The sequence below is a fragment of the Dufourea novaeangliae genome, unplaced genomic scaffold (genome assembly GCF_001272555.1).
Source record: "Dufourea novaeangliae isolate 0120121106 unplaced genomic scaffold, ASM127255v1 scaffold141, whole genome shotgun sequence".
In the NCBI taxonomy this organism is placed as follows: domain Eukaryota; kingdom Metazoa; phylum Arthropoda; class Insecta; order Hymenoptera; family Halictidae; genus Dufourea; species Dufourea novaeangliae.
In genome coordinates this window covers 1222943-1250386 of record NW_015374017.1, presented here as the reverse complement: position 1 = coordinate 1250386, position 27444 = coordinate 1222943, and the positions used below count along the sequence as shown (strand labels likewise).

At 38.9% G+C, this 27444-nt stretch overlaps 1 protein-coding gene across 1 annotated transcript in view; it reads left to right on the top strand.

Annotated features, from left to right (window-relative positions):
* LOC107188892 (elongation of very long chain fatty acids protein AAEL008004) overlaps positions 1-27444 on the top strand; it is a 61260-nt gene that overhangs the window by 19431 nt on the left and 14385 nt on the right. The window contains exons 2-3 of the mRNA XM_015577276.1: positions 10680-10752; positions 24199-24389. Of these exons, the coding sequence (XP_015432762.1) occupies positions 10692-10752; positions 24199-24389 (252 nt within the window). The 5' untranslated portion in view covers positions 10680-10691. The remainder of the gene's footprint in view (positions 1-10679; positions 10753-24198; positions 24390-27444) is intronic.

The following is a 27444-nucleotide window of genomic DNA, read 5'->3' as shown; positions in this document are numbered from 1 at the left end:
CAGACACAGGTTGGCGGGTGTTGACGAAGCAAATACTACGCGCGGCCCAAGGGAAAGAAAGGCAATCGCTTTTGCCTCGGATCGCATCCCGATTTCTTAATTATGCAAATTCTCTCTGTGTTCACTTCGACTGTTCCCGCCTGGCACGGTGCACTTCAGCGAATTTATTCCTCGTGAATTCAGACAGTGGTCCCAGACAATTACGTCAACGTTCTTATAGCCAGTCGATTGCAAATCATTAGAGAATGAGTCAAAAGTCATGAGAAGAATGAATAAAAAATCATGTGAAAATTGAAGCTTTGTCGACTGATTGGAAGTAATCAATTGAGGGGTCTCGTAACAAAAACGATGGTTGCCGATTTTTCTTTGATTTTCCAGATGAGAAAAAATGTACTCTGGGATCTTTAAGTATATGCACTGTTAAATACAATAAACGAATGTTGCAAAATTTGATTTTGTGCATTTGACTATAATTTTTGTGGACGAAAATTATTAACACGTTGACTGCCCACTACGGGATAGTTCGTAGTTGAATCATTCCAAAGGGGCTGGGATTGTTTAAATATCGTTGGAAAATTTATGCCTGGAATTAATACCGCAGTTTTATTTAAAACAACACGAAGAATCTGTAATAATGAAACGCATGTATTGTCGACGATTGATGACCAGGGACTATGATTTTGATACCGATATTATGCCATCAAAGCTATACCAAAACTGATATATTACCGAAAACCAATATAAATATCGGTATTTTACGTTTCGGTAGAAGTCCCTGTTGATGACTTGAAAAATGAAACAAACCGTGTCTGCTTACGTACGACATTTTTTACTGTGGCAGTCGTGTTGACTACTGGTATACAGGGTGCCATCAAACACGTGGTACAATCGGCAGCATGGTGATTCCATAAGAAAGAATAAGCCGAAAAGATAGAATAAATTTTATTTGTTTGGTGTTTCGTTTTCGAGGAAATCGAATTTGAACATTAATCCGAAACTCGTGTATTCGTCATGGGGTTAAGTAGAAACGGAATACAATGAACAGACGAGCCAACCAAATCCTATTATTCAATTGCCACGCGTGTCCAGCAGATTTTCAAATTCGATTATCTCGAGAATAAAGCCTCTGAATGAAAAAATGTTATTCTTTTTTTTTTTTTTTTTCAATTTATTTTGCATGTAGAATCACCACCCGATCGGTTGTACCACGATTTTTGGGTATATTTATACACCCTGCATATTCATGAAAGTGTTTTTGTTATAAGCCCTTCGATTGCAGTCGCACAATTATGGAATCACAATTAACTGTCGATTACTATACGTGGAAACGATCTCCGCTTAAAGCATTCCTTCTTATCGAATCGTGTTCAGGAAACGAGAAAGAAACTCGAATGGCATTTACCATTCAGCGATGATAAGACAAGCCAGCCAAAACGGTTCTCTCTCTATTTCTTCGTCGCAACCGTCGATGCGAGAGAAAGTGCCCACGATTGTTTTCGCGAAAATAGGGGTTGCAACATGCTGCACTCTCCCGCAAACAGTACAATTTCGTTGCTGCAACTAATAATGTCTGCATACATTTTTTATGATTCATCGTTCGCCACATGTACTTTTATCTCGATCGAACGAGACCCGTTACAGTGCCTCATCGAATGTCAATCGTATCATTTTTACATTCTGTTTTTTTTTTTTAAATATAGAACATTGTTACTTAACGTTATTTATTGCTGTATGAATAATGCAATTTGCAGAATGTTCAAATCAAGACACGTGTAACGTACAGAAACAGAACTGGGCATTAAAATCGTACTAGATGTGAATTAAATTATTGAAAAAAATACGACTTCTGAACTTAAATTGGACTTTTATATTAATAATCTATAGTGTGTTATTCCCACCACTAGGGGAATGTCCCTGTGGAACCAATCAAAACAGAGTTAACAGAAACTAAGTAGAGTCTGGGCTTCGGCAAAAAAAAAAAAATTTATGAGGGGCTGAAAACCTTTCCACCTTTCCACGAGTGCTCCGAACGGGACCCGAATATGTCGCACTCATCGAGACATTACGGTACATTGTAACTTAACCCTTCAAACACCCAGTGAAAAATTTAAGCAAGGAACCAGAATTTCACTGACAGTAGAGTAAATCGGTAATCGAGTAGTTGGGAAATTTAAGTATTCCCTCCAGGAATAAATGAAAACTACAAAAACTAGTCCAGTCTGATGTCGATATTTTCGACTTTAAAATAACAAGATACAACACAAGTTTCGTAATTTTAAAATAATGATTTTAAGGCGTTAAAGGGTTAAACCGCTTTTTTTTTTTACCCAAAACCTATTACACGTGACCCATATTCGAGGTTTCCATTTAATTCTAAAACGTGGTGTTTCGTGGAATGGATTTTTCGTCCTCGGCTAATTTTCTTGTTTCGCCGAACGTATCGATATAATAACCACCAACAACACGCTGTTGCCACCCCTCACACTGGCTCTGTTCATCGTGCATGTAAACAATACGACCGTGTCGCTATCTGGATCACGGCGGCGGAAAATGGGGTCTTGCGATGTCGATAACATCGCTAGGAGAAAGGTTGGAGAGGCGAGTCTTTTTATTATAAATTTAGTACACGCCGTGGCGGTTTCAGCGAGCTAATTATGCGTAATTATTTCCGACGACAGGCGGGAAATACCGTACATACACACGTGGATCGATAGAGTTCTTTAAACCCGTCGCGATTCGATTCCCGATACGCTTCTGTCGCGGAGACTTTCGCTGATAAACGTGTAAGGTGGTTCGTTGAAACAAGTTTGTCCTTAGCAAAAATGTTATCAGAGGCTTTGTTAACGAGATATTAACGAAAAACCCTGACCAATCAGAGAGCGTAAGTATGTCGGTCGAGTTCGAGTACTGAAATAAATTGTTAAACCGAATGTTAATTCTAGCATAAATTTCAGCGACTTCCAAAACTTAAATGGTGGTCCTTCGTCTACCTCACTTTAAACCCCAGCGGAATTTGCTCGTGACTGTACAACAGACGCTTAGCTTTCGAGGCCTGTTTTGTATTATCGGTTTATCAGAAAACTTGGAGACCAGTCGCGTCTGTCGTGTGAGTCATCCTTAAACCATCTCCGAGTGCACTCGAGTGACTCTCTCTCTCTGCGCCGGTGTGGCTCTTGTTCCGATTCTCGAACAATACGTACCTCCCTGGGTGAAAGAAAGCAAACCACGGCCGCGTTTTCAACAGGCGAATTCGGTGACCCGGTTCCTCCGAGCGTGGTACGGCTTGTGGATATCGCTCGAGAAGCGTTAAACGCCCTCCCCACCCGCGAGTCTTCGATACGCGTTGCGTAATGTTGTGTCACCCGGAGCCTTGAGCACGATTGCCTTAACCCCTTGCCTTATAACGAGTGCCGGACTCGTGACAATTATAAACTGGATTTAGTGAACGTGAATTCTACCCATTTTCTTAAGTCGAAGTTAGATACCATTTTTGGTGGTTTTTCCGTTTAATTTTGGAGATAAGCTGTACACTTACGGTGAGCGTGGAATTGATTTTGCGTTTCGAAAATTGTTACTAAAGTACTACGGCGTGAGAGAAAGACGGAAAAATCGTAAATCATCGAAAAAGTTGGGAAGTCGCAATTCGATACCAAGGTACTCGATGGGAAGTATCGAAAGATATTTGGTATTAGCTTTCGATACCGATACCTCTTGAAGCGATACCGAACGAAGACGAGTACTATACCGACATAATGTCCGTTCGATACTTGACGAAGATATCGATACCAGTTCTGATACCGAATGAAACACGGAACCAATAGAAATTCTTCATGTGGTAATCATTCTCACGTCTCTGTTTTCTCAAGAAATCAATATTTTGGTGAAGTGTCATTTTTGTAGTTCGATAATTCCGTAGAAATATCAAATGGGTATCGATTATGTTTGATACTATTCGATGAGGTATCATAATTAGCGGGCTGAAATCGATAGTATTGATTCGATATCATTCCGATCATGATCTGTGTGATCGACGCTGCCTGAACGGAAAGTATGTGTACTGTTGATCACCGATAACCGACACGGCCACTTAACATGGTTAAGCGATTCGTGCAGTCATCGATCCTCCTTTTTTCATTGCTGTCGCGCTTGGTTCCGACGAAAGCCCTCTTACAAAAGGAAGTTAAGTAACACGACCGGTCGTTACACTTGATGCTTTCGTTTTACATATAGCAGTGGATTGAAAACGGTTCCTAGAGTAACAGTCACGATCGACAGGACCCATTTTTTTTTTTTGTGTTTATTCATTGGCACGCGATGAGTATTACGTTAGATGGGTTATAGAATAAGGAAGGTATCGTAGGAATACAGTATCGTGGGAATGACAGTATCGTAGGAATATAGTATCGTGGAAGTGACAGTATCGTAGGAATATAGTATCGTGGGAATACAATATCGTGGGAATACAGTATCGTAGGAAAATCGTGTCGTATGAATACCGTGTTATTTGTAGGTCTCCCTGATTCTCTAATCAGCGAAATCGTAATGTAGGAAAGCCATGCTACACGGCGGTTGCCTGCAATACAGGCGTTTCATTAGATGTTATTTAAAATTTTAATATATCGATTTCTACGTAATTCTGTACGTTACAAGTGCATAAAGTCTGCAGTCTAGTGATTATAGTCAATCTGGAGCGTGTGCTCGCGTAACATTAGTCCTCCTACCGTTTCCTCTATTTCGATGGTAGTGAGCGATCTTACGAGTAGTAGCGGATTGCAGGGTACAAGGGGCTCCACCTGTGGACAGGCTTGATTTACACCTACGGCTCAATACGGCTTACATCGGTGATGTCTAAGATAAGCCCCGGAGCTCAGGTTCCATGCTCTTTTTTTTCCGTCAGCACGATGCCACCTGTCGATTACCGTCCTGGTATAACATTGTTCCGTCGAATGTCAGCGTCTCTCACCCGTTTTATGGCTCGTGGAAGGGTAACAAAATGAGAAGTGATCTTCCCAACCGTGGACGTCACTGGCTTAGATGGTACATTTATTGGACATCGCGAACTGACAAAATTGTTCTCGGTGGCTGTAGGGAACTTCTCTTCACGCTTCGTGACGATTTTCTTCGTGGAAGTTTGAAAGCAGCAAAGTCTCTAGAATCGTTTAGGGTTGTAGGAAGAGTATCTACAGTCACGAAGAAAGGAATCAAACCGTTCGAATTCGATTTCAACAGAGTATTTATAAGATGATAGTGTATACTATCAGTTTTATCGTCAACATTTCTTTTTCCTTTTTTTTTTTATGCAAATTTTATTCTTATTAGAAGAACCAATACCTTTCCAATATCTTTGACAATTTCGATTCAGATTCAGGTGCCTGGTTATATCAGCCTTCCTGAATATCACCTGTCGCAGGGTGATCGGTGAACTCAGGCCCGGATTAAAATATCTTGCGACCCAGGGTTACCAACCTTCTTTTTAACAAACTTGATTCGATTTAATTCTACATTTACCACAATTCTTAATTATTTCAAAAGGGAAACAGTAAATAAAATTTCATTCAACTATTTTTTAACATAAATGGAAGGCTTAGATCGTCTCCCCACCCTAATCTGTCGCTGAAAGAACTGCCCGTGGAAATTCAAACAGAGTCGCGGTTAAAAAGGCGCGCAGAGCCGATCGATGCGCTTTATGGTGCCGCGAAAACCAGTGGGCTACCACACAGAGGCAGCCCCCACGAGTGGATTTTCGCGAACACTTATCCCACTCTGCATTTCGCACGCACTTCCACCGTTAACGACTTTCCTCGCTCCCCTCGAGGATGATCGATCGGTCGGTAAACCCTTCCACCGACGGTTTAGTCCCATGGAACGGCACCGTTAATGTTGTCCGGGCGAAAAACGAGCGCGTACGAAGAATAACGACCGTTTAATTGTCGGATTTTCAGCTTTGGATATTTGCACGCTGTTTTAATCCTGTTTTGCATATTCTGCAGTGGACGCTATTAGTTAACCCCTTCGGTGTCGAATTAATTCTCGAGGATAGAAAAAGCATGTCTTTACATCTGGACCCCAGAGCCAGAGTGTATTAAGTTTCACTCTTTCCGATGGTAAAAATTCTTTCGTTCTAAGTCGTCTAGTTTGCAATATACAGTGGGTAAACAAAGTATTCCTGTATCCTTTAATACGGAACAACTGTTTTAAAATTGGACCAAGTGACTTGAGTTTCTTTGTGTAGTTAGAAGGATTAGTGTACTAAATGATGTTAAAAAACTTTGAAAAATTTGCGACTTTTCAGAATGTCGAAGAAAATAGTAAATGTCGTTTGTTATTGGATATTTTGATAATGTATAGAAAGAAAAAGAAACGTTGCAAGTGATCAATTTTATTCTATCTTTACATTATACGAATATAAAAAAAATCGATTTTCAAACTATTTTTAAAATAATTACTATTATACCAAATTGGAAAAGACTTTTTACGTTATGCTAACAAATGTTGCCAGTATTAAAGAACCAACAGCAAGAAAAGAAATGTTACAAAGCCAACTGGACAATTAAATCGACTGTTACTTGGAAAATTCAATACGAAGTTTTGATAATCGTGCATTATTTCGATAAAATTCTCAACATTTTCGTTCGTAACAGCGTGGATATTGTACCCAAGGACCACCGAGGGATAGAGAAAAATGCGCTGGGGCGCGCGCGTCTCGTTTCCTTTGATTATAGTCTCGTCAGAGCCTTCTGAATGAATGCATTTCTTTCTCCCCAAATCGAGCAGTCTTTGAACCTCGCAGATTACTCCGGCTTCTGTGCCATCGTTCAGCTGGTCGAGAGATGAGAGTATTAAAAAACGGGAACGAGGACAGTGTCGCTTCGACCGAAACTTCGTCGCGAAATCTTCCTCTCATTTGCTGGCGCGTGTGTGTAACATGTTGTGTAATCCCTGTTAACATTCAAATTGCTCAAGCCTCGTACGATCGTTATTATTATTATATTTTTTTAATAAAATTGTTGGTCAACTTATCGAAGAACCACTTCTTCATTGATATCGATGATTATTGAATATCGGTGAGGAAGTTGTTTTTGTCGATAAGTTCATCCAATGATTGGAATCCCCGTTTGAATGGACACGTATATCATTGTTGTTGCGACGTTACGCAGGTTGGCGGTGGTCGTGTTTTGGTCCGTTTTGGGTCGTTTTTGGCCGTCAATACGGTCAGCAAGCCGTCATAAACGGCAATTCCTGGACCAGCTGCGCATTACGTGCGAAACATTTACTGTCCTAAGACCATTTCCTTATTGTATTTCGACGCTGACTTCCAGGAATCCCGGAAACAATACGCACACCAAAGCCCCACTTCTTCCACCTCGTACTATCCACTTCTTTCACAACTTACACCAACCAAAATCCTGTATTTTCCACCAATCGCACGTCGATCCGTTGCAACAAACGTTCCGTGCGTTCCATCATCCAACAGAATACATTTTACCGTGAACAAGAACACATCGATCAGCCAGCACACAACTAGAACACATACACATACGTCACGTTGGTACGTTTATATTGAAGTTTCTGTGTTTAACGCAGTTGTGTCAAATCATTCGGAATTATACATCATCGTACATCATCATTAGACTGCGGATTTTATGCATTTATAGCCCATAGGGCTCTGTGAAATGCAATAAAAGACTAAACTTTCATCGGATCCAATGATTTTTCTATTTTAATTCGAATCCAATAAGATACTTAACACTACAACTACCAAGCAAGTCAAATGACTTGTCAATACACTCTTACAACGACAATTAAAATGTTGTGACAATAAATTTTCTCAGATCTTTTGCACCTTTTATTACGACATGAAAGTGAAAAAATTAGTCAATTTCTAAATTTGTAAATTTTCAAAAGTTTTTCACGTTTATCCACCGATCGAAGCAAATATGAGTTTATCGTTGGTACTTCTAGTGTTAAGAGGAAAAATAAATTTCTACGTTTGTTCTTGTCTTTATAAAGTACGTTAGAAAATGTTATTTTGCATAAAAATCCGCAGTCGAATCATCACACACCATCTTACCAACGATTTCTGTGGTATTGACACTAGGAACTACTAAGCAAGTAAAGGTGACTCGTCAGTACGTTCTTGTAACGATAATCGAAATGTTATTATAATACATTTCCTCAGATCTTTTGCAAGTTTTATACGATAGGACAGTGAAGAAATTATAATTTATAAATTAAAAATTGCAGGATTTATAAATTTTTAAATTTGCCTTTTTTTTTTAAATGGTCAATTTATAAAATTGTAAATTTTGAAAAGTGTCATGTTTATCGACTGATTAGAATAGATGTGTGTTTCTCGACGTTATTAGCTCTGGTGTTAATTTACCAAGGATTAGTGGAAAATCGTGTGCTTGCAGTGTCGTTTCCTGATTTCATCTGTTTCTCGTTGTTTATTTTATATTTACCAAGGATTAGTGGAAAATCGTGTGCTTGCAGTGTCGTTTCCTGATTTCATCTGTTTCTTGTTGTTAAATAATAATCGACACAAATGGAATTATTTGTGGATAACATTAGTGCAAAGTGGTTTCACATTAATTAACATAGTGGTCTTCTGTATTGAAGAATTGAGTTTTTGCGGTTTTGCTATTTAACCATTGACAACCACCGAAAGTATAATAATCTGTAATAGAAAATTCAAGTGATAATCGATGATACGGACCAGTCACCTCGTATAGCTAGTTGTAGGGATGTGATTAATTGCTCGATGAAAATTGATTGATAGTAATGTTTAAAATGTCGATTTACGATGCAATGCAATCATGTGTATAGAACAAGACAAGGACATCTGACTCGTGCAATGAGGGTAATTGATTACCTAGTAACTATTTTTCATAGCTTCGTTTTTGCATCAATTTGTTGAGTAAAGAACTCGTCGTGCATAAATTAAATAGTATGACATGTAGTGTACAGAAGTGTGTATGTTACAGTGAGTAGTAGACGTTTACGAAGAATAGAATGGTCAGAGGTTCTTTGTACAGTAAAGCCTCCCGTATCCGAACACCCATTATCTGAATCTAATATTCGAACGTTCTGTTATACGAACAGTGTCTACCAGCAACCGATGCCTTCTGCTGTTAAAAAAATACGTAGCGTTGAAATACTATATATACTTTATTCTGTTCGATTGAATTCTATATATAAAAATTTTTATAATTTAGCAGCCATAGAAAGATACAGGATCTATAAATATTTAAACAAACTGTCGAATTTTCTTGATTTCTATTTAAATAACTGAGGTTGAGTATCGGAAAAATGTTTGTTCTATTATCCTAGAATTGTCTCATCCGAAAACGTATCTCTTCGTTATTATGTAATTCAGATACAAGAGGCTTTCCTGAATTTCGATCGTAACTATCAAAACGTGGTGTACCAAAGACTGTTATATCTGTGCCATTACTAATACAAACATCCAAAAATTGAAAGTAAATTCTTATATAATTGTCAATTATATTATTTACTAGCTAAGAACTGCGAATTTTCATAAATTTCCATAAATACAAGCACAATTGAAAGTCTAGACGAAAAAAAAATGTTTCCCTTTAATTGGTGTTTCTGTGATTATAAACTGTTCGCATCTCTGGAACATGTCGCAAGAAACTTTCCCTTGTTTACTTCGCAATAATCGTGTATGATTTATGCGAAAATCCTTGTTGTCAAGGATCAATGGAATAAATCTGGGAACCAATCGCAAAATCTCGAATGATCGTTAGGTTTAAGGAGACAGTGGGGATTTTTCGTGAAACAGTACGAAGGTCGTAAAACGAATGTTTGCGTGAATCCCACTCCTTCTCATTAGCCTCCCTCCACTCGAGCTTCTATAGGACGCTATTCGCTAGGTGTATAACCGATATCGTCGTCTATTGACGGCGAAATAGGTACTGATGTTGGATGATTATACTTGAATTATACCTGGTACATTACGTTATACAGGTTCTAATGAAATTTTTCTGAAAAAAAAAAAAAAAAAACGGTAGCTAATGGACATAATTATTAAATGTTGTTTTGATAAAATTAATCATGGAATAACATTCCAACCGGAAATAGAAAATAAATTAACTGCTCCTATAAAATTATAATAATTGTGATACATGTCGTGTGATTTTACATTAATTAAGAGATGATCGCTTTACACACACACACACGTTACTGTATACAAGGTAAAAAAAAGGGTCCATAGCTTCTGAAGTAGATAGTATTCGTCAAATAACGAAAAAACTCTTAATAAATATGGGTCGACAAATCAATATTTTCAAAGTTGTAAATAATTTTTTCTTCTGGTTAAGCTAGTAATCTTCTCGTCTCGAGAGCTGTCGTATTTGTATGGAAGCAATGGCATATCCATAATTTCGTTTTTTCCTGGTTTCAGGTTTTTCCCCACAAATTTTATTAGTCTTCTTACAACTTTCAGCAAAACAAAAAATTGTCTGTAACTTTGAAAATATCAATTTCTCGACCTACGTTTATTAAGACTCTTTTTTTTTTTTCCCATCATTTGGCGAGTACCTACATACCCTAGAACCCCTTTTTTTCGTATCACCCTCTGCACAGCTCATCGATCCGCGGAGGCGAGATTTCCTTCAGTTCACCGGAGTAAAACGAACACCCTTTGTGTCTGGTTTCAGAGCTGAGCCAAGATGACGACTATAGTGGCGGATCTGGTGCACGGGTACAGGGACCTCATGGATAACAAATCCGGTAAGAGATGATTTTCCTTCTAAATCATTGAATAAGCCGAACACAACAGCGGGGGCGGTTGGGCGACGATAACAGGGGCGCGTCTGCGTTCGATATTCGAGGCAGGTCTTCGATATTCAAGTGGGTCTCGTGCCTTGAAAAATCAAAAAGAAGAAACACAGCGGGACGCGATAACCCGGAAGCCAAAGCCCTCGTGGCGAACCGATCTCGTTACCCGTCTCCAGGGAACAAGTACCCACCGCGGAATAAAGGTTGTTTTATCGGGTTGTTCGGAAAGTAATTTCGTTTTTTCGTTTCCAGTTAGATGTTAATCGTATTATTAACGGAATTGGAAGCAGGGTAATTTCTATCGGTCGATCGTTAGCTGAAGCTAAATTCCCCTTTGCCGTCTAATGACGGATCCTCGGTCGTTTGATCGGTCGCTCGGCGTATTAAGGTCACACCAGCCGTCCATATACGGTTACAGAGATGGGTCGTGTGATGCTAATCATTCTGAAACGAACGTTTACTCGGTTCAAGTGTATCCTTGAATTACGGGACGGGAGGAAAAAAGGATTCCGCGACATCCAATTCGAATGACGGGAGCTTTGATGGAACACCGTTGGTCGATTGCTAATCGTGGGAAACACACACAGTGGAGAACGATCGATAGTATAAACACGTGTGTACTTTGCAATCGCATAAAAACATTACACCTACGATCCATCCACGCACGGGAAGACCCGACAATCGGCTTGGATCGTTTAGAGGCGATCAGGGTCGAGAGGGTTCGTTTGGACGATTGAATCGTCTTTGATGCATCGTTCTGGTTTCCCAGCGTCGCAGACTGCGACCAAATGATAGAATTTGGAATAAAATGTCTAAATTTAATGATAAGTATCCAGAAGATTATACTCTTATTCGCAGAAAATTAAATTAACAATTCCTTTAATTTAACGAATTTTTGGCATAAAATTATTCACTGTTTTCTGTTTGTATGTTATCGAGAATGAATAATTCATTTGATCTTTTTTGTGGATCTTTGAACGTGGAATACTGCTTAATATCAGGAGAATTATTTTGTCCACTGTGCGCCGTCGTGAATTCTGTTCGTGACTGGGACATTGTGCGACTCACCTGCGAGCGGTTGACCATTTAGCCAGGAAATACATACCTGTATGCCATTATCGTCAATTAGTATTCGCCCAGGCATGTTAGGTTAGCTTTACTATAATATATGCCAACAGAACTAGTTTTCTTCGCAATATGGGCCATGAAACAAGCAAGGTTCACAGTCATTTATTGATATTTCTCAAAAATAGAAGTATCTAGCTCTTTCTTCGAACGAATGGTAAATAGTACTTTCTCGAGTCCTAGTCAGAATTGGGCACATTGTATTCCGAATAACAATTTTATTCTACGGAAAAAAAAAAACAAGAAAGGACATTTACAAGATGTACATCATAATAATAACGATGATTTTTAAATCGTTTAAATTGAATTAGAGTAAACAAAATTTACACACAGACACTTTCTATATTCCATTGAATTTTTAACTTAATTAAAAACGTTCTTAATATTTTTGCATTGCACAAATAACTGTACATACAATTTATGGAATTGTAATTATATAATTATATAAATGTTTTAATATAATAATGTATTACCTTTAGGGTTTGAATCTCGACTCGAGCTGTCAGGTTCCCTACTATCGAGATTGTTTAGATTTTAGCCCTTGTCCCCATCAACCGCTATCTCCACTATAACCATACCTAATATATGACCAAAAATTGACACCACGATAAATTGTGACCACCAGTTTGACTCGTGATATTCAAGTTCGGCCTAAAATTATAATCACGAGTCAGACTCGTCGAAGTATACGCCAAGGGGTTAAGGGGCTAGAATTGACTCCCTTCTCATCTTTTTCCTCTTTTCACGTTCACGTGTCGTCGCCGTTCTCTGTGGATTATCGACCTAACGCCTGTTGGCGAGAACCAGCAGCCCGTGTTTTCCGCTAATCACGCCCTCCCCGCGTATTTGCCTGATTACACCGGAGAACGGACGGTGCATCGTCACTGGAATCCGTTCTTGCGGGATTTACTTCCGACGGTGGCATTCCGATGAACACACGGCCATCGCCGCGGAAACACTTTGCGCACGGCCCACCATCGGGCTTGTCGTCGCGTTGGAAACAGGTCAGAGCGTATTGTGACATGTTCAGCACCGCGGGTGCTCGATAATATCACAGCGGTAAATCCTTCGTGTGCGCTTTCGCCTTCGGTCGCTCAGGTCTCCGCCAGAGTTGGGCAGAATTTTATTCGAGTAATACACAGTGAAAAACAGCAGTATCTAAGGGCGTCGTTCTTAGCTTTAAACAGTTAATGAGGTTAAACAATTGTTCGACAAATGTTGTTTCATTCATAAAGAAGTATTATTTTATTATAAAAATTGAAATTTCCACCTTTAAGTAATTAAAAATGACGAAATACTTTTTTTTTTTTTATCTTTTATTCGTTATTCGAAACTTTTTATCTAGATAATGAGTTTGCTCATCTATGACCAACTGTTTAGGCGTACGAACGGTTGTGCGTATGCAATTTTTTTGTTCTTGAAACATTATATTATAGAGCCAGTTGAAATTAGAATGTCATCGAGGAAAGACGTCGTTGTTACTACTGCAACGTGTATTGTAACGCTCCGAAATTCGAGTCTAAAAGTAGTGGGGGACACGCCTGTTCTTCAACGGAATCAGTTTTCCAAGAAAATCTGGCCACGCCATAACACCCCGTGGGTAACTACGTAATCTAGCAGGAAGCATTCCAACTCCCGATAGGGTTAAGATGTCACGAGAGTGTCTTCGTATGTGACACGTGTAATCGAGTCGCTTGCATGCCTGCCAGTCACATCGGCCCGCGTTTTGTTCAGCTGGATTTTTTGCCGTATCCTCGAGCCCAGACACCTTGGGGACCCCCCTATCAATTTACCGTTGCTTTGGTCCTTTCCACTCGATGAAAGCTGGTCCCCTTGAATGTGGGTAAATTTTCCTCGATATAACATCATTCATTAACGACGGAACTATAATAAATTTTTTTTTCGTAAGAAAAAGGTGTGACAATAACACGTCAAGAATTGATGAGAATTTGCGTCACGGCACTTTTTTAACGAAGATACAAATTCTTGCCAAACGATAAACTCTGTTTTTCCTGGTTTATACACGAGATTTCAAGGCTTCGTAAAAATCAGGAATTTGTTGTTCATTCGAATGCAGCCTTCGTCCATATGTCCAATTGGTTATTTTGTAAAAGATGGAAACGAAACGGAAATGTAGTTTCCTGAAGCAGTTGCATCGATGTATTATAATTTTCTATGAAATAGTGGTAACGAATACGCCTGAAACATTTTTTAGAATTACTTAACAGAAATATTACAAAATAATAATCAGCCGTAAATAATTAAACGCAAGATTTAAGATTGCATACAACATCGAATTGAATATAATTTACATTTTCCTTGGAATTATATAAATATATTTTCATAATATATCAATGTGTTTTTTTAATGCTAATTCTTTTTTCATCTATCTTCCGTAATTTTATCGAATAATACATAGTAAAAAGCAGCAGTATCTAACATTGTCATGCTGATCTCTGAACAATTTCCTGAGATTAAATAATTGTTTGCCAACTGTCTACGTGTTCAAGAAGAAATATTACTTCATTACGAAAATTGGAATTTCCACGTTTAATCAATACAAAATGACCACACTTTTTTTTTTTTATCTTTCATTCGTTATTCGGAACTCTTAACCTAGATCATGAATTTGCTTATCTCTGATGACTTACAGACGGGATTGTACACGTGTTTTGAGAAATGTTCGCGAATAAGCTCGTAGAAAATTGAATTTTCACTCGCCAGTTGTCAAAGTCGTTAGTCGGTTGGCCCTAATCCATCTGCATCGTATTCAAATTCCCAGTTAGTAAGTTTGTCTTAAAATAAAGTTCAATTTCCATTGAATATCGTTGAAGGTTTGATTATTTCGTCGTGGTTCACGGATTTCTTGCACTTTAGACGTGCGATTTCCGTCGATCCTACATACGACGACGTCCGCTTATGAATGAAAATGATCGTCAAATGTTTCTATTTGCCTGTTAAATCGAAACGTGTACGCCATTGATTACGGGACGCTGAATATTTAAACATCGGAATTGGGTGAAGGTTATTTAAAGCGAATCAAGTCCGCCGGTGAATCGAAATTATATTTGCGTGATTTCCTTATGCGCATTCTAAGTGGTGGACACTGATGGTGAAGTTTTAATTACGCCTCCTTGAAAGTTTACTTTCTGTTTCCGGTAACGACGGTTGTTTGACTTCTTGTCCAACTTGAACTGCCTTGAAATTGTCCCCCTAGCGTGTCTATAAAAAGGTGGCCATTTTATGGTCACGTTATTTCATCCGAATATCTTCGTTCTGTCGACTCTTTAACTGTCGATCCAAGAATTGCGTTTCCAGTTACATGAATCAAAGATTCTTCCCAACTGATAAAGCTTTTTTTTTTATTACATTAGTAAGTGAACTATGTACAACTTTATGTTTTTCTGTAATACACTTTATGCTGCACCTTCACATGTTTAATGAAAAAAAAAGGGGCACAAAGTTTTATACAATTTTGCTTGTATCTACTGTAGCTTTCAAAATACACAGGAAAATAGAACAATTTTCAGACTAGAACAACGAAACCGGACAAAATGACGGATTTCAAATTTCTCGTTTTACAAGTACTGAAATCATAAAGGTTGTTGAAATTTCTGTTAACATTTATTTTATTATACGTTTCACGTATACTACACTATAAAACATCTAACTATTGTATTATAGAATAAATGGTGCTTCTATTCGCGATATTGACAAATACGAATGTGTTATATCAGTGAGAATAAAAAATCTAAAAATATCGGCGATGAATAAATATTTTTGTTCTGACTATTTATGAATTTCTGTCCATTAAGTACTGCATAATACCTTTTCATGAATATTCCGTGAAAATGTGATGCATTGACTATAATTTTACGGTATTTCATTTTATCCGGTGTGTAAAGGTTTTGTACGTGCTTTCCTTAATTAAAGCGATTTTCAAAATTAACCCTGTACACCGAAGTAAATCTGTAAATTTTTGTTATGCAACAAGTCAAGAAAATATCAATGGTTACTTTGTAAAAATGAGCCATAATACAATTTCCAACGATGCCACGACGATATTTAATTTGAAATTCGAATTCTGGGTGAATGTCATCCAGTGTGACAAGGGACGGGTCAAAGATCAGGACGACGATCTCAGATACTGTTTATCTTTTCACCTACGTGTATTATTCCCTGAAAATTCACACCAAGTCTGACCTCCAACCTCCACTGAGCAAAGCGTTCCACATATTAATAGACACCCTGTATAATTCCTCGCCGCGTTTCCCGTCGACAAAACTCCGGAACCGTTCGTTTCGTCGCGGACGACGTCGCCAGGGTGGGTCGGTCGATTTGATCGACGCGCCGGATTCGTTAATCATTTCTCGGTGACACAATGGGATCTTCGTGTGTGTACCGTTCTTTTATTATGCGGGTCGGGGCTGATGCATGCGAAAACGATCTTGCAAAATCAATAATACGCGTCCAGGGGCGAGGGGAAACGGGCGGTGGCGACGGACGGCCTAATAAATTCGTCTTGTTATCGACTTCCCGCCGGAAAGTCGGAACTTTGACACCTGTGTGGACAGGTGCGCGCGCGCTGTTGCGTAACCGATGGTATTGGAAGGGGGTACCCTTACTTCATCGACAATGATTTCATCGACACCGAATTTCGAGCGGCAATATTTACTCACCGTCACGTTTCGATCACCGAGAACCATTTCATCGACGATTTATCGATGTCGACTTCTAGGGCGTATAGTAATCCACACACCACCCAGTATTAACCACGCAGCCAACATCCCAGAACATACCATTGAGTGTTAACCAGAATCCTTTTTTTTTTACCATTTTTTTTTTACCATTTATTAATATCTAAAGTTGTCCTTGGTGGAATATTGGGTACGTGGTTAACACCGGATGGTGCGTGGTGGGATGTTGGGGGTGCATGGTTAACACTGAAAGTAGATATTGCGTCATTATTTGTTTATACGAGGGAATGAATCGTTCATCGTCGGCGATAACGTGTAGCGATATATGTATACATGTAAATACACGTACAGAGTGAGTCACCTAACGTTTGCATCTCAAATATCTTTGTTGCTTTTCAAGATACGTTAAATCTCTTAAGGACAAAGTTGAATGGTTCAATGGGGCGCACACAATACAAACAAAATTTTGGTTGTCATTTTTTTTTTTTAGAGATATCTAGGTCACCTTCATTTTTTTTTAAATGGAATCACCCTTTTTTATACACCGATAATGATAGTCCCTTTCATTAGGAATTCAGTGGCTATAATTATTCAAAAAAAGATCATTCAAAAAAATAAAAACAATTTTTAAAAATGAAGGTGACCTGGATATAAAAAAAAAAAATTGAGGTGCAAACGTTAGGTGACTCACCCTGTATTGTCAGTGGTTGGATGGAAATAACAATCATTATAGGGTAAATGTCCCAATTAGTGCCACCTTAAGAGGCACCTGAAAATCGTCTCAAATGATTGTCAGTGATTTAAACGTGTCGATGAGTTAATATTGTCGGCGAAATTCGACGTCGATGAAATCGTGTCGGTGAGGTAAGGGTAACCCGTTGGTAGGAGCATTCTAAATCGCGCGCGCGCGATTGCTCCACTTCTCTCGAGCCCCCCCGTATAACAACAAACGGCCACGGACCGCTTGCGAAACGACACGGGGCACTCGTTCGTCCGTCCGCCTTTTTCGCGCACTTCGAGAATGTCACCTTGCTCTCTATTCCATTGTTACGTAATCCCCTCCATAGTTGCATCGTGATACGTCGTACAACGTGTGTATCGTCGACGAAATTACTGGCTGTAACGAGTGTCGGTGGGCGTGGACTTTTTTCACGAAGAAATTTTGAATATCAATTCACAATGACACAATATTATACTATTTCCCTAAAAGACGATCACGGTTCTGGGTGCAGAATAGTTGTAAGTCCAAAAGTGGGGCCACAATAGTCGTTAGTGCTTGATAAGGGTGATTCGTGGGGTGATTTGAAACAACTTTTTCCTTAGCGAAAAAGTTCCCCGAGGCTTTGTTAACGAGATATTAACGAAAAACCCCGGACCAATCAGAGCGCGAGTCTACCGACTGAGCGCCTGCGATAGCGTTGGCTACGCCCACAGTCGACTAGACTCGCGCTCTGATTAGTCCAGGGTTTTTCGTTAATATCTTGTTAACAAAGCCTCGGAGAACATTTTCGCTAAGGAAAAAGTTGTTTCAAATCACCATAGGAATCGCCCCTTTCAAAGACTTACAAGTATTTTGGGACACCTTGTATAGGCTCAGTCTCTAATACAGATTGACAGAAAATGTCATGTACAGTTTGTTAGGGGCCCTTAGAACCTGCCTTCAGGCATGCGTATAGCACTGGAAGAATCCAAAATTTAAAAATAACGATGTGAGCATTAAAACAAGGTATGAAGCGCGAGACATTGCCTCAAGAATCAGTCCTCCGCCTGGTCACGTTGACGTTTTCGCGACGGGCGACGAGAAAGAACGGTAAATGAAAAAAAAGAAAGGGTTGCAAAGGGGAGGGGGGTGGGTGGTGGTGAGCTGGACTCATTTAGAACAGGGAGGAACATTAAGCTGGACGCCCATTACGCCTCGGCTCATTTTATTCTTCCTGGGCGCTTTTCTTATGCATTCAGACGATTTTTCAGGGAACGGATCGAGTCTGTCGCTGGCTTAATACGTTCGCTGAGACTGTTACGTCGAGTGACGTTGTCGGAATAAATGGGCCTCGTTTTGTTATCGCTGGTCGTCTTTATTTTTCAAACACGACAATCTGTGAGCAGAGTTGGGCAGAATTTTATTCGAATAATACACAGTGAAAAGCAGCGGTATCTAAGGGTGTCGTTCTGAGCTTTAAACAGTCAATGAGATTAAATAATTGTTCGACAAATGTCGATCGATTCATGAAGAAGTTTTATTATAAAAATTGAAATTTTCACGTTTAAACAATTAAAAATGACGAAATACTTTTTTTATCTTTCTAAAGTTAATTATATTCTCGTGCGATATAATTTTGAAACTTAGTTTTGAAAGTCTTCCACATAGTCCCAATAACCATCCAATAACCTACATATCCTGGACTTTATTGTCAAATATCTTCCTCAAAAAGCTCAGGATTTATAGTTCTAGTTTTGTGTCTATTTCGTTCTAATAACCAATCTGTATGACTTTTATTTAATTATTTAGTCCTTCGAATTTGGCACGGACCACTTTAATGTTTCGAAGATCTCGGAAAATTAACCGAGTCCAGGATAAATTTCAGTTCTTTGTTTTTGCGTCGAACGCAGTTAAGTACTCCGTGCATCCTTAACTCATTCATCGAAAGTGTTGAACATCCGAAAGGGATAAATCCTGGAATTGAGTTTCCCAAAGGTTCCAGTCTTGGAATGGTTGCAAAGACAGAAAACAAATTGAACATTGGAATCGAACAAAGAGGAATAAGATGCAGACAACCGGGAACCAAGCAATTCAGAACGAACATCTCACTTTAGCGAAACGTCACACACGCGGACAGATCGGATCGGATCAGCGAGGACAATTTCTCGGCTCTTTAAACTTTCAAATTCCGAATTGGAATGTCAAATATCTTCCCTTTTCGGCGAATCTATAAATATCGGTAACCTCACAATGACTCACGCATTCCAATCCACCAGCCAGAAGACCACTTTTCATTTCAAAACGAGTCTTTTTTTTCTTCTTCTTTTTTTCAATACATTGCTTCGCTCTCGGCTCTAATTCAAACTGCCCCCAGAAAAAATGAATCGAATCACCCTACGTAGCCATACTTATCCCTGAATACTAAATGTTCGAATAAGTAGCGAAATAAATGATCGGGATCTGAGAACAAATTTTTTCCACGCTACAAATCTTGATTCCCAGTCTTTCATCGAAGGATTTCATTTTTAAATGCTTAGTTTTCATTTCATGGTTGAAAAACGAGCAATTTCTTTTTTATGAAAAACGTCACTTCACTTTCAACGTTCGCCATTTGGCCTCGATGATTTTTTAAAGAAAAAAGCTTCGATTAAAAGCAAAATAAACTAATGGGTTAACTGAATTTTCCCGAAATTTCGATGTCGGATGATCCAGTTCCAAGCAAGTATGGTCACCGCGAACCACATTTTGTCAGAAAGGCCTTCCAGGAAATCCTGCATAATTCTCGAATAAATCAAAATTTCGCATGAGAAATTTAACGAAATTTTCGTCAAACGTGCCTTTATTAAATACAAAAACTCTCGTGGAAATAAATACGTACGTTTTCCCTGAAAAATGACCAAAGAGTCGCTATTTTTCTCTCACATCCCACAGATGACCCCTTAACGACCTGTATTAATACCGCTAATAGTTTGCATCATGTTCGCTCCTCCTCCCCCTCCGTCGACGAAATAAAATGTAACGTCCCTAATAGCACAAAAGTATTAGTTAAATATGTGTTTCAAATATTGAAACAATATTTTTTGAGCCACACTTTTTAATATGAAATAAATAGTGAATCCAAATATTGTATACATATTCATAGAATATAAAAGAAACATTTAAACAATTTTTCTTTCTAATATTAAAAAAAATTTATTCTATATTTGGAAAAATTGTTTTGTTTCCAATATTAAATAAATGTTTATCTTGTATTGGGAAAAAAATATTTTTTTCGTAGTATGAAATACACATTGTATGTACATTTAAATATTAAAAGGAGATTGAATTTCTTTTTAATATTGGATGAATATGCATTCAATATTTTGTGCTACTAGGGGTTTGCGCTTTTTGGACGTCCATCGAAACTGCGACGATCTTTCTTTTCCTTCCCTCTTTATGCAATCGGTGATCCAGTTTCTCATCGTTAATAGTGCATAATGACGGAGTACTTTCTTTGCCGATCATTCGACAGACGTGTTATTCGTTTGGAAATGTTTTAATTAACGATCGAGACAATCTTCCGTCCGCCTCTCGTCTACCTCGATTGGAATATTCCACGTATTTTTCTGATTGTAATTCATTTTTTTTTCTTTTTTTTTTTTTATCGCAATGACTTCGAATATCTCAGGGTTGGAACAATTATCCCGAGCGTCGGCAGCCTCTGACGGATACGGCCATTGTTCCCCGTCTGGGAGTCGATGCTCCTAATGACGCTATTGTCGGCCGCTGAGCACGCGGCGGAGGCGCTGCGAAGAAAGTAAACAACAGAAAAGGAGATCAACGCGAGAATGCATTTGCCGGCTCGAGGTTTCGAGTGACTGCATTCCTATTCCCTGTGAATTCTGTTTTCTTTTTTTCTTTTTTTCTTTTTCACTGGACGAATACACGCAAGAAATTTTTTTTGCGAAATCTTTCGGAACTTATGTAGAAGGAGATGACACACAGTTTACTGGTCGAATATCAAGTATCGATAATACACGACAGTTGGAATTTTTCGGTCGGTGTTTGAATAAATTCTGAAAAGGTCAAACTGCAGAAAAGCTACTCCCCGATTTCGATCATTTTTGGATATGTTGTAAAACTCGACATTTCGAAGAACTTGTCGAAGTTCGTCGGTCGAATAAAATTCTTTTTATCTCAGTTATTTGTTTTGAATATGGGAAATTTTCGTTTTCTTGTAAATTAAATTGCACGGAACGATAATAATACTTGAGCGTGTAGTTTTGCTCGTCAATTATTCTGTTTTCGATTCGAAAGCCAAGAAAGCATGGCGATAAATAAGCTTTTGAAGTTACAAGGCTAAGTGTTATTCAAGTGCATTGAACATAACAAAACTGGGAATTCAATGTTTCTTCTATTTTATTGATCGTTTCCAAGATTCTTCTCAATTATTTGCCATTTCTTGAAATAGGTATTTCATAAACAACCGTGAACAATTATATTCCAACAGTTCGTCGGCTAAAAAATCTACAATCTTCGCTAATAAGGAAGATTTCTCGTCGATTATTCGAAACAAGTATTAAAAAAAATCACATAAAGATCTTTTTCCATACAGGATTCTGTAAACTTCGCAGTTAGCGATGTTTTGATCGAACAAGACTGCATTCACCTGCGTAGAAACTTAATATCATCGATTAGCATACCTCTCTGAAATTGTCCAAATAACAATTCACTATCTTTTTTAATACGATTGTAATATAGATACTAGAGATCATATTCTTTCCATTTTCTTAAAAATAAAACTCGAACTTAATGCATAAATCGTGGATCATTCATCCTGGGACAGGGAATGCAGGATGATTTTCATTTTGCCTCGCTTCCGAGTTGGTGATTGTTAAAAATACCATATTTCGCCCATATTATTTATTACCCATATTTCGCCTGTATTTTCAACAAGTCTTACTATAGTTTGGCATCTAGAATTCACCTTGAGTGGAAGCAGGGATTTATTTTCGGTTATACCTTTGCCCTATATAGCCCTATATAAGCCTTACCCTCATAGAAACCGAAAGAATACCGGTATTTATTGCTTTAATGTCATAATACCGGTTTAAGTCCCTGTGTGAAAGTGTCTTACATTTTTATTAACACCCTCTGTAATGTGTAAATAATGGTGTAAGTCGGTCATTTAAAAAGTGTTGGTGAAAGTGTTAATGCAACCAAAGTCGACACCTTCCATCAATCCCTCCCCTAAAAAAATCACCACATACATACAGTGAGAGTTAAAACTAAGTATACACCTTACAATTGTGAGTTTTGTGTAATACTTCTGTAGCATCTTACTATTATAACATCATGGCAGTAATATTGGTATGATTTTCTCAACATTTTCGGGATAAATAGGCAGTCAAAAAATTTCGAAAAAAATTTAATTATGTCACACCTATTTACTCGATCAACAACTACTCCACAGCGTTGTCATCCAGCCACAACCGATAGTGTCCTAAACCGTTCGATCTCCCGTTAAAGGGCGCAGTGTTCTTGTCCTCGTTCTTCTAAAAATAATTGCACCGCGCAAAGAGGTTAGCGAACCGGGCAAGGCGGTATATTTTATCGTCGCGTAATCACAGGAAAATCGTAGTAACGGGCTGTGAGGTTTATCCGTGACGGCGATGCGTAAAATCACGAAAAAAACGAGAGAGAAAAAAAACGATCCTGAAACGAGAAGACAAAGGTAGAGATGCCCCTCGAGGGAAGACTTGTTCGTTTTTAGATAAATTGCAGTTATTAAAATTACTGCAATATGGTATAAAATGATCCTTCGGTATACCTTCAAAGAAATGCAAATAAAAAATATAATTGATCAGGTAGCTAAACTCTATTTAAGCCAATGTTAAGATAAATAGACTATCTTAAAAAAAAAAACTACTTTACTTTTATTTAAATAATGAACATTTGTATTTTTTATATAAATTACGCCTTAAAGGGATCGTTTTAGACACCTATCTCCTACCTTGGATTCGGGACTACTGTTGTCGGTCGTTAAACGCATCGTCCAGGAGGATCCGATAATGAGACCGCGCGCGCAGTTTGAACGGGCATCACCCTCGGACAGGGGAGCGAAGTTTAATTAGCGGGCAACTCGCGGATGAAGTGGGGGTACAGTCATGGATCCTCTAACCCGAGGCGGGGCAGCTGAAATTTCGCGAGGATCGCTCCGAGCGGAGTCTTTCATTTGCTCAGCCGGCTGGTTTTGCTAGTCGAGACGGGTAGAAAGACTTCTCGCCAGCCTGGACTTTAATACGGCTTTCTAAATAGAGGCCAACGTTCGGGGGGGGGGGGCCCGCTAATCTCGCAAACCTCTACGACCACGCGCTGCCGCTGCTAACGATCCTCCATTGAACGCGATATTAATCAGCCTCCACGCGAATCTTCCACGTTTGTCCTTCCCACGTGCGACAGCTTTGGTAACCCGAACATTCAGATTTTTATGAAACTTGGCTGGTTTGTACGGGACCTCGATAGATGCGTCAGGCAATTTCTATTTTTGCTACTTTCTCGTCAGCCAATATGGCTTTCCTATTTTTGTGTTATATCCTGGAAACTATGGTAGATGTAAGAAAATTATTGGAATGAAAATTTAATAGCACTTTGTGCTCTGTAAAACTGTGCAAGGAAATTCGTACAAATTTGTTGTTTGAATAAAATTAATTAATCTTTAAGAATTTCATTGGGTGGTTGTGTAGAGGATGAAATGCTGTTAAATTTTCGTTTTAACAATTTTGTTGTATGTACTGTAGTTTGCAAGATATATGGAAAACAGGAAAGCTGTGATGACGCATGATTTCTTTACTGGTTTTTTATCACCGGATCTAACGCGATGCGTTTTGATTCTAGATCCCAGGGTGGGGCATTGGGCGATGATGAGCAGCCCCTTACCGACGATGGCGATATGCGTGTCCTACGCTTACTTCAGCAGGGTTCTGGGACCGAAGATAATGGAGAACAAGAAGCCCTTCAACCTCCGGCAGGTTCTGATAGTGTACAACTTGGTACAGACGATATTCTCCTCGTGGATCTTCTACGAGGTTTGTCCATTTTCTATCAGACATTCGATTTCGATCGTTTAAGTATCGGTTAATCTTCGAACATTAACACTAGAACTACCAACGATAAACGCATATTTTTTCGATCGATCGATAAATACGGCAAACTTTGGAAAATTTACAAATTTTTAAATTAACCAACTTCTTTAATGTCGTATCGTAATAAAAGTTACAGGAGATCTGAGAAAATGTATTGTTATAACATTTTAATCATCGTTGTAAGAGTGTATTGGCAAGTCATTTTGACTTGCTTGGTAATTCTAGTGTTAAGGGCCGTTTCGATACATTAAAATATCGAAAACATAGTTTTAACTTGTTTCATAGTTTTTGCTTAATTAATTTCATATTATTCCATGAATACGAGGGTTACTGCTGATCTAGTTGATCGTCGATTAAAGTTAATCGAAGTGGCTCTAACACGGGGAATACAATTTTCCAAGCAGTATTCTTCTCTCTCTACTTTTACGTTTGGCAAAATTCACCGAAAGTCACGTGGCAGCAATGCTATCAGTTTTGTCTTGAACTTGAAATAAACAATTCTTACGCTGTTAATGTTAATAAGGTCGGTGAAAAAAAAAAATACAAAATATTATCTTTACTACAGCTTGCCCGGTGTTAATATTAATGTCAGGAATACTTAATGTTGACATTCCACATGTGTACTGTTTGGTAATGTTGGAACACGTCGTATGGCACGAGTACACTTGTTGGACAAGGTGTAACGAACTCGTAAACTTTGTTTGAGCAACAACAGAATCGTTTTTCACACCTCGGGATAGCCATCTTCTCGGTAATTTCAGTGGGAAACGTCTCGAACCTCGCCCCGGGCCGTAGATGTCCCAACTGAAAGTCGGTTTTAATTAATTTCACCGCGAAAAGTCTTCACTTGGTCGAGTCTGAGGCCTGCTGAGGTCTTAATACGCGTCGAACCTCAGACTTTCAATCATCAGCTCATGTTTTTTCACTTCGACAATATTTTGCTTTGACTTATATTCGACCGGTTTTTACGAAACGAATGCTCATTTCACCAGAAACCGAGAAAGTCGGTAAGAAAGGACCACGTACTTGTTGCGAAATGGAACGTCTATTGTTTTACCTTCTGTTTCTTTTAATCCTTTTACTTCCGTATCGCGTTCACCCTGATGTAATAGTCTACGAAGTGTGAAGCTCCTTTTGTCTGTCTTGTTCGAATGGGATCAATTATAGCGATACCAGAAGAAACGCAACTGAAGATTTACCTTTCATATAGAACGTATCAGAGACGAGGAATACCTTCACTGCTGGTGAAAGATTTAACGTTGGAACTACCGACGACTTTGGCAAGGGGAAACTTATGAAAATAAACAAATCTATTTATTATTTATTTCATATATTCATTATTTTATAAAATATTTAATATTCAGCGTCGAGTAGCCTTCGCAACACTCATCGAGGATTTACTGTATCACGAAGAAAAAAGGGTTGACACACGTTGACCACAGAAGCAACACATTTGCTCTTTTCACCCTTCCAAAAACGTGCGGTTTCACGATTTCTCTAATCCTGACACAGAAAACACGCCGCCGTGTGGTTCGCGGACAACGGTGGCTCGTTGAACTCGTGGCTCATGGCCGGGGACAAAATAATCCCATTCCGACGTGTATCATCGATCCCGTCCAGAATAATTAATAGGCCGGCCTCGGCGGCGTACGATACGACGACTGTCCCTTTATTCGTGAAAGTTATTGCCTGCCGGCTACGATTCCAACGACGGACTAAGACGAGGACGACGACAGCTCTCCGTAGGTTGCGTAAGTCCTGGGTGTCAACGGAATTTGTCGCGCGGACGACAACGTTGAAGCTCGCGATCGCGACCGAGATACCGAACCTGTGAAACTCACCGCCCCACGGTCATCGCTTTCCTGCGAAACCGTTCTGACCACGCTCACAGGTAGTAAAGTAGGGTATCTGTCATTTAAAAGAAATACATTTATAAATAAACATAAACAACATTTTTTTATTATTAAATTTTCCTGTCATTTTGTGTAGGGATTCGACCTCGAAAATTGAACAGTAAATGACAGAAATTTCCGATAACAAGAATTGTGACGATAAAAATAGTTATAGTTATATTCGACGGATTCGCGATTTGACGAAACTAATTTCCTGGTCCCATGAATCGCGACGTTTCGATTGCCCCGATGCCCGTCGGGGATCGGGAATGCGCGTGCGTATTTAATGAAATACCGATCGTATTTGGTTTGCGCTTAGTATGTCGCGTGCGCGGCCGAGTACTGTTATTCCGTGAGAATCGTACTCACGTAGGTACCGTCGTCGCGTAACTTTCTACGCGGTTTTTTTTTTCGTCGGTCCAATTATTATTTACCTGCGGGATCGCGATCGGTTCTTCTTTTTTTTTTTTTTTAACGATCAACAGGCGGATGGACCGTTGAAAGTAAGACTTATTTTAAGACAACTTTATTTTTTTTTTAATGGAATCATTTATTTTTTACTGCATTGATTGATGCAGCTCGTCATTCCCCGTAAAAAAATTGTTAATTTATTTATACCGAGGAACTATTAGTTTAGCAGATATTTTCACATAACTTTATGACGGTAAACATCGTATCACTAGTACCACTGCGCCAATTTTTGAATTAAAATATCTCCTAAATTAATGGTTTCGCGGTGATTATAGAACACATTACGTACACCACATAGCGGGAAAAAAAGTTAAATTGGACCAAAAAGACTATGATTTCAAAGTCACACGGCAGGATAGAGGGTTAAGAACAATTCGAAACCACCGAGAAACACTCTGCAAGCGGATCGAACAAGTTGTTAAATATTAAATCGATTGATATTCAGAAGCACACGTTGGATGTATCCTCGTCGTTTATTGTTGCGAAAAATCGAACCAGGGTTAGACGATGTTCGTCCACGTAGACGTTGAAATTCGGCTTGAGCTATTAACCGGAAGTGGTCGTCGGCGGTACATCCGACGAGTGCATATTAGACCCGATCGAAGGCGATGAAGTGACGTCGAGAGAGCACTCCT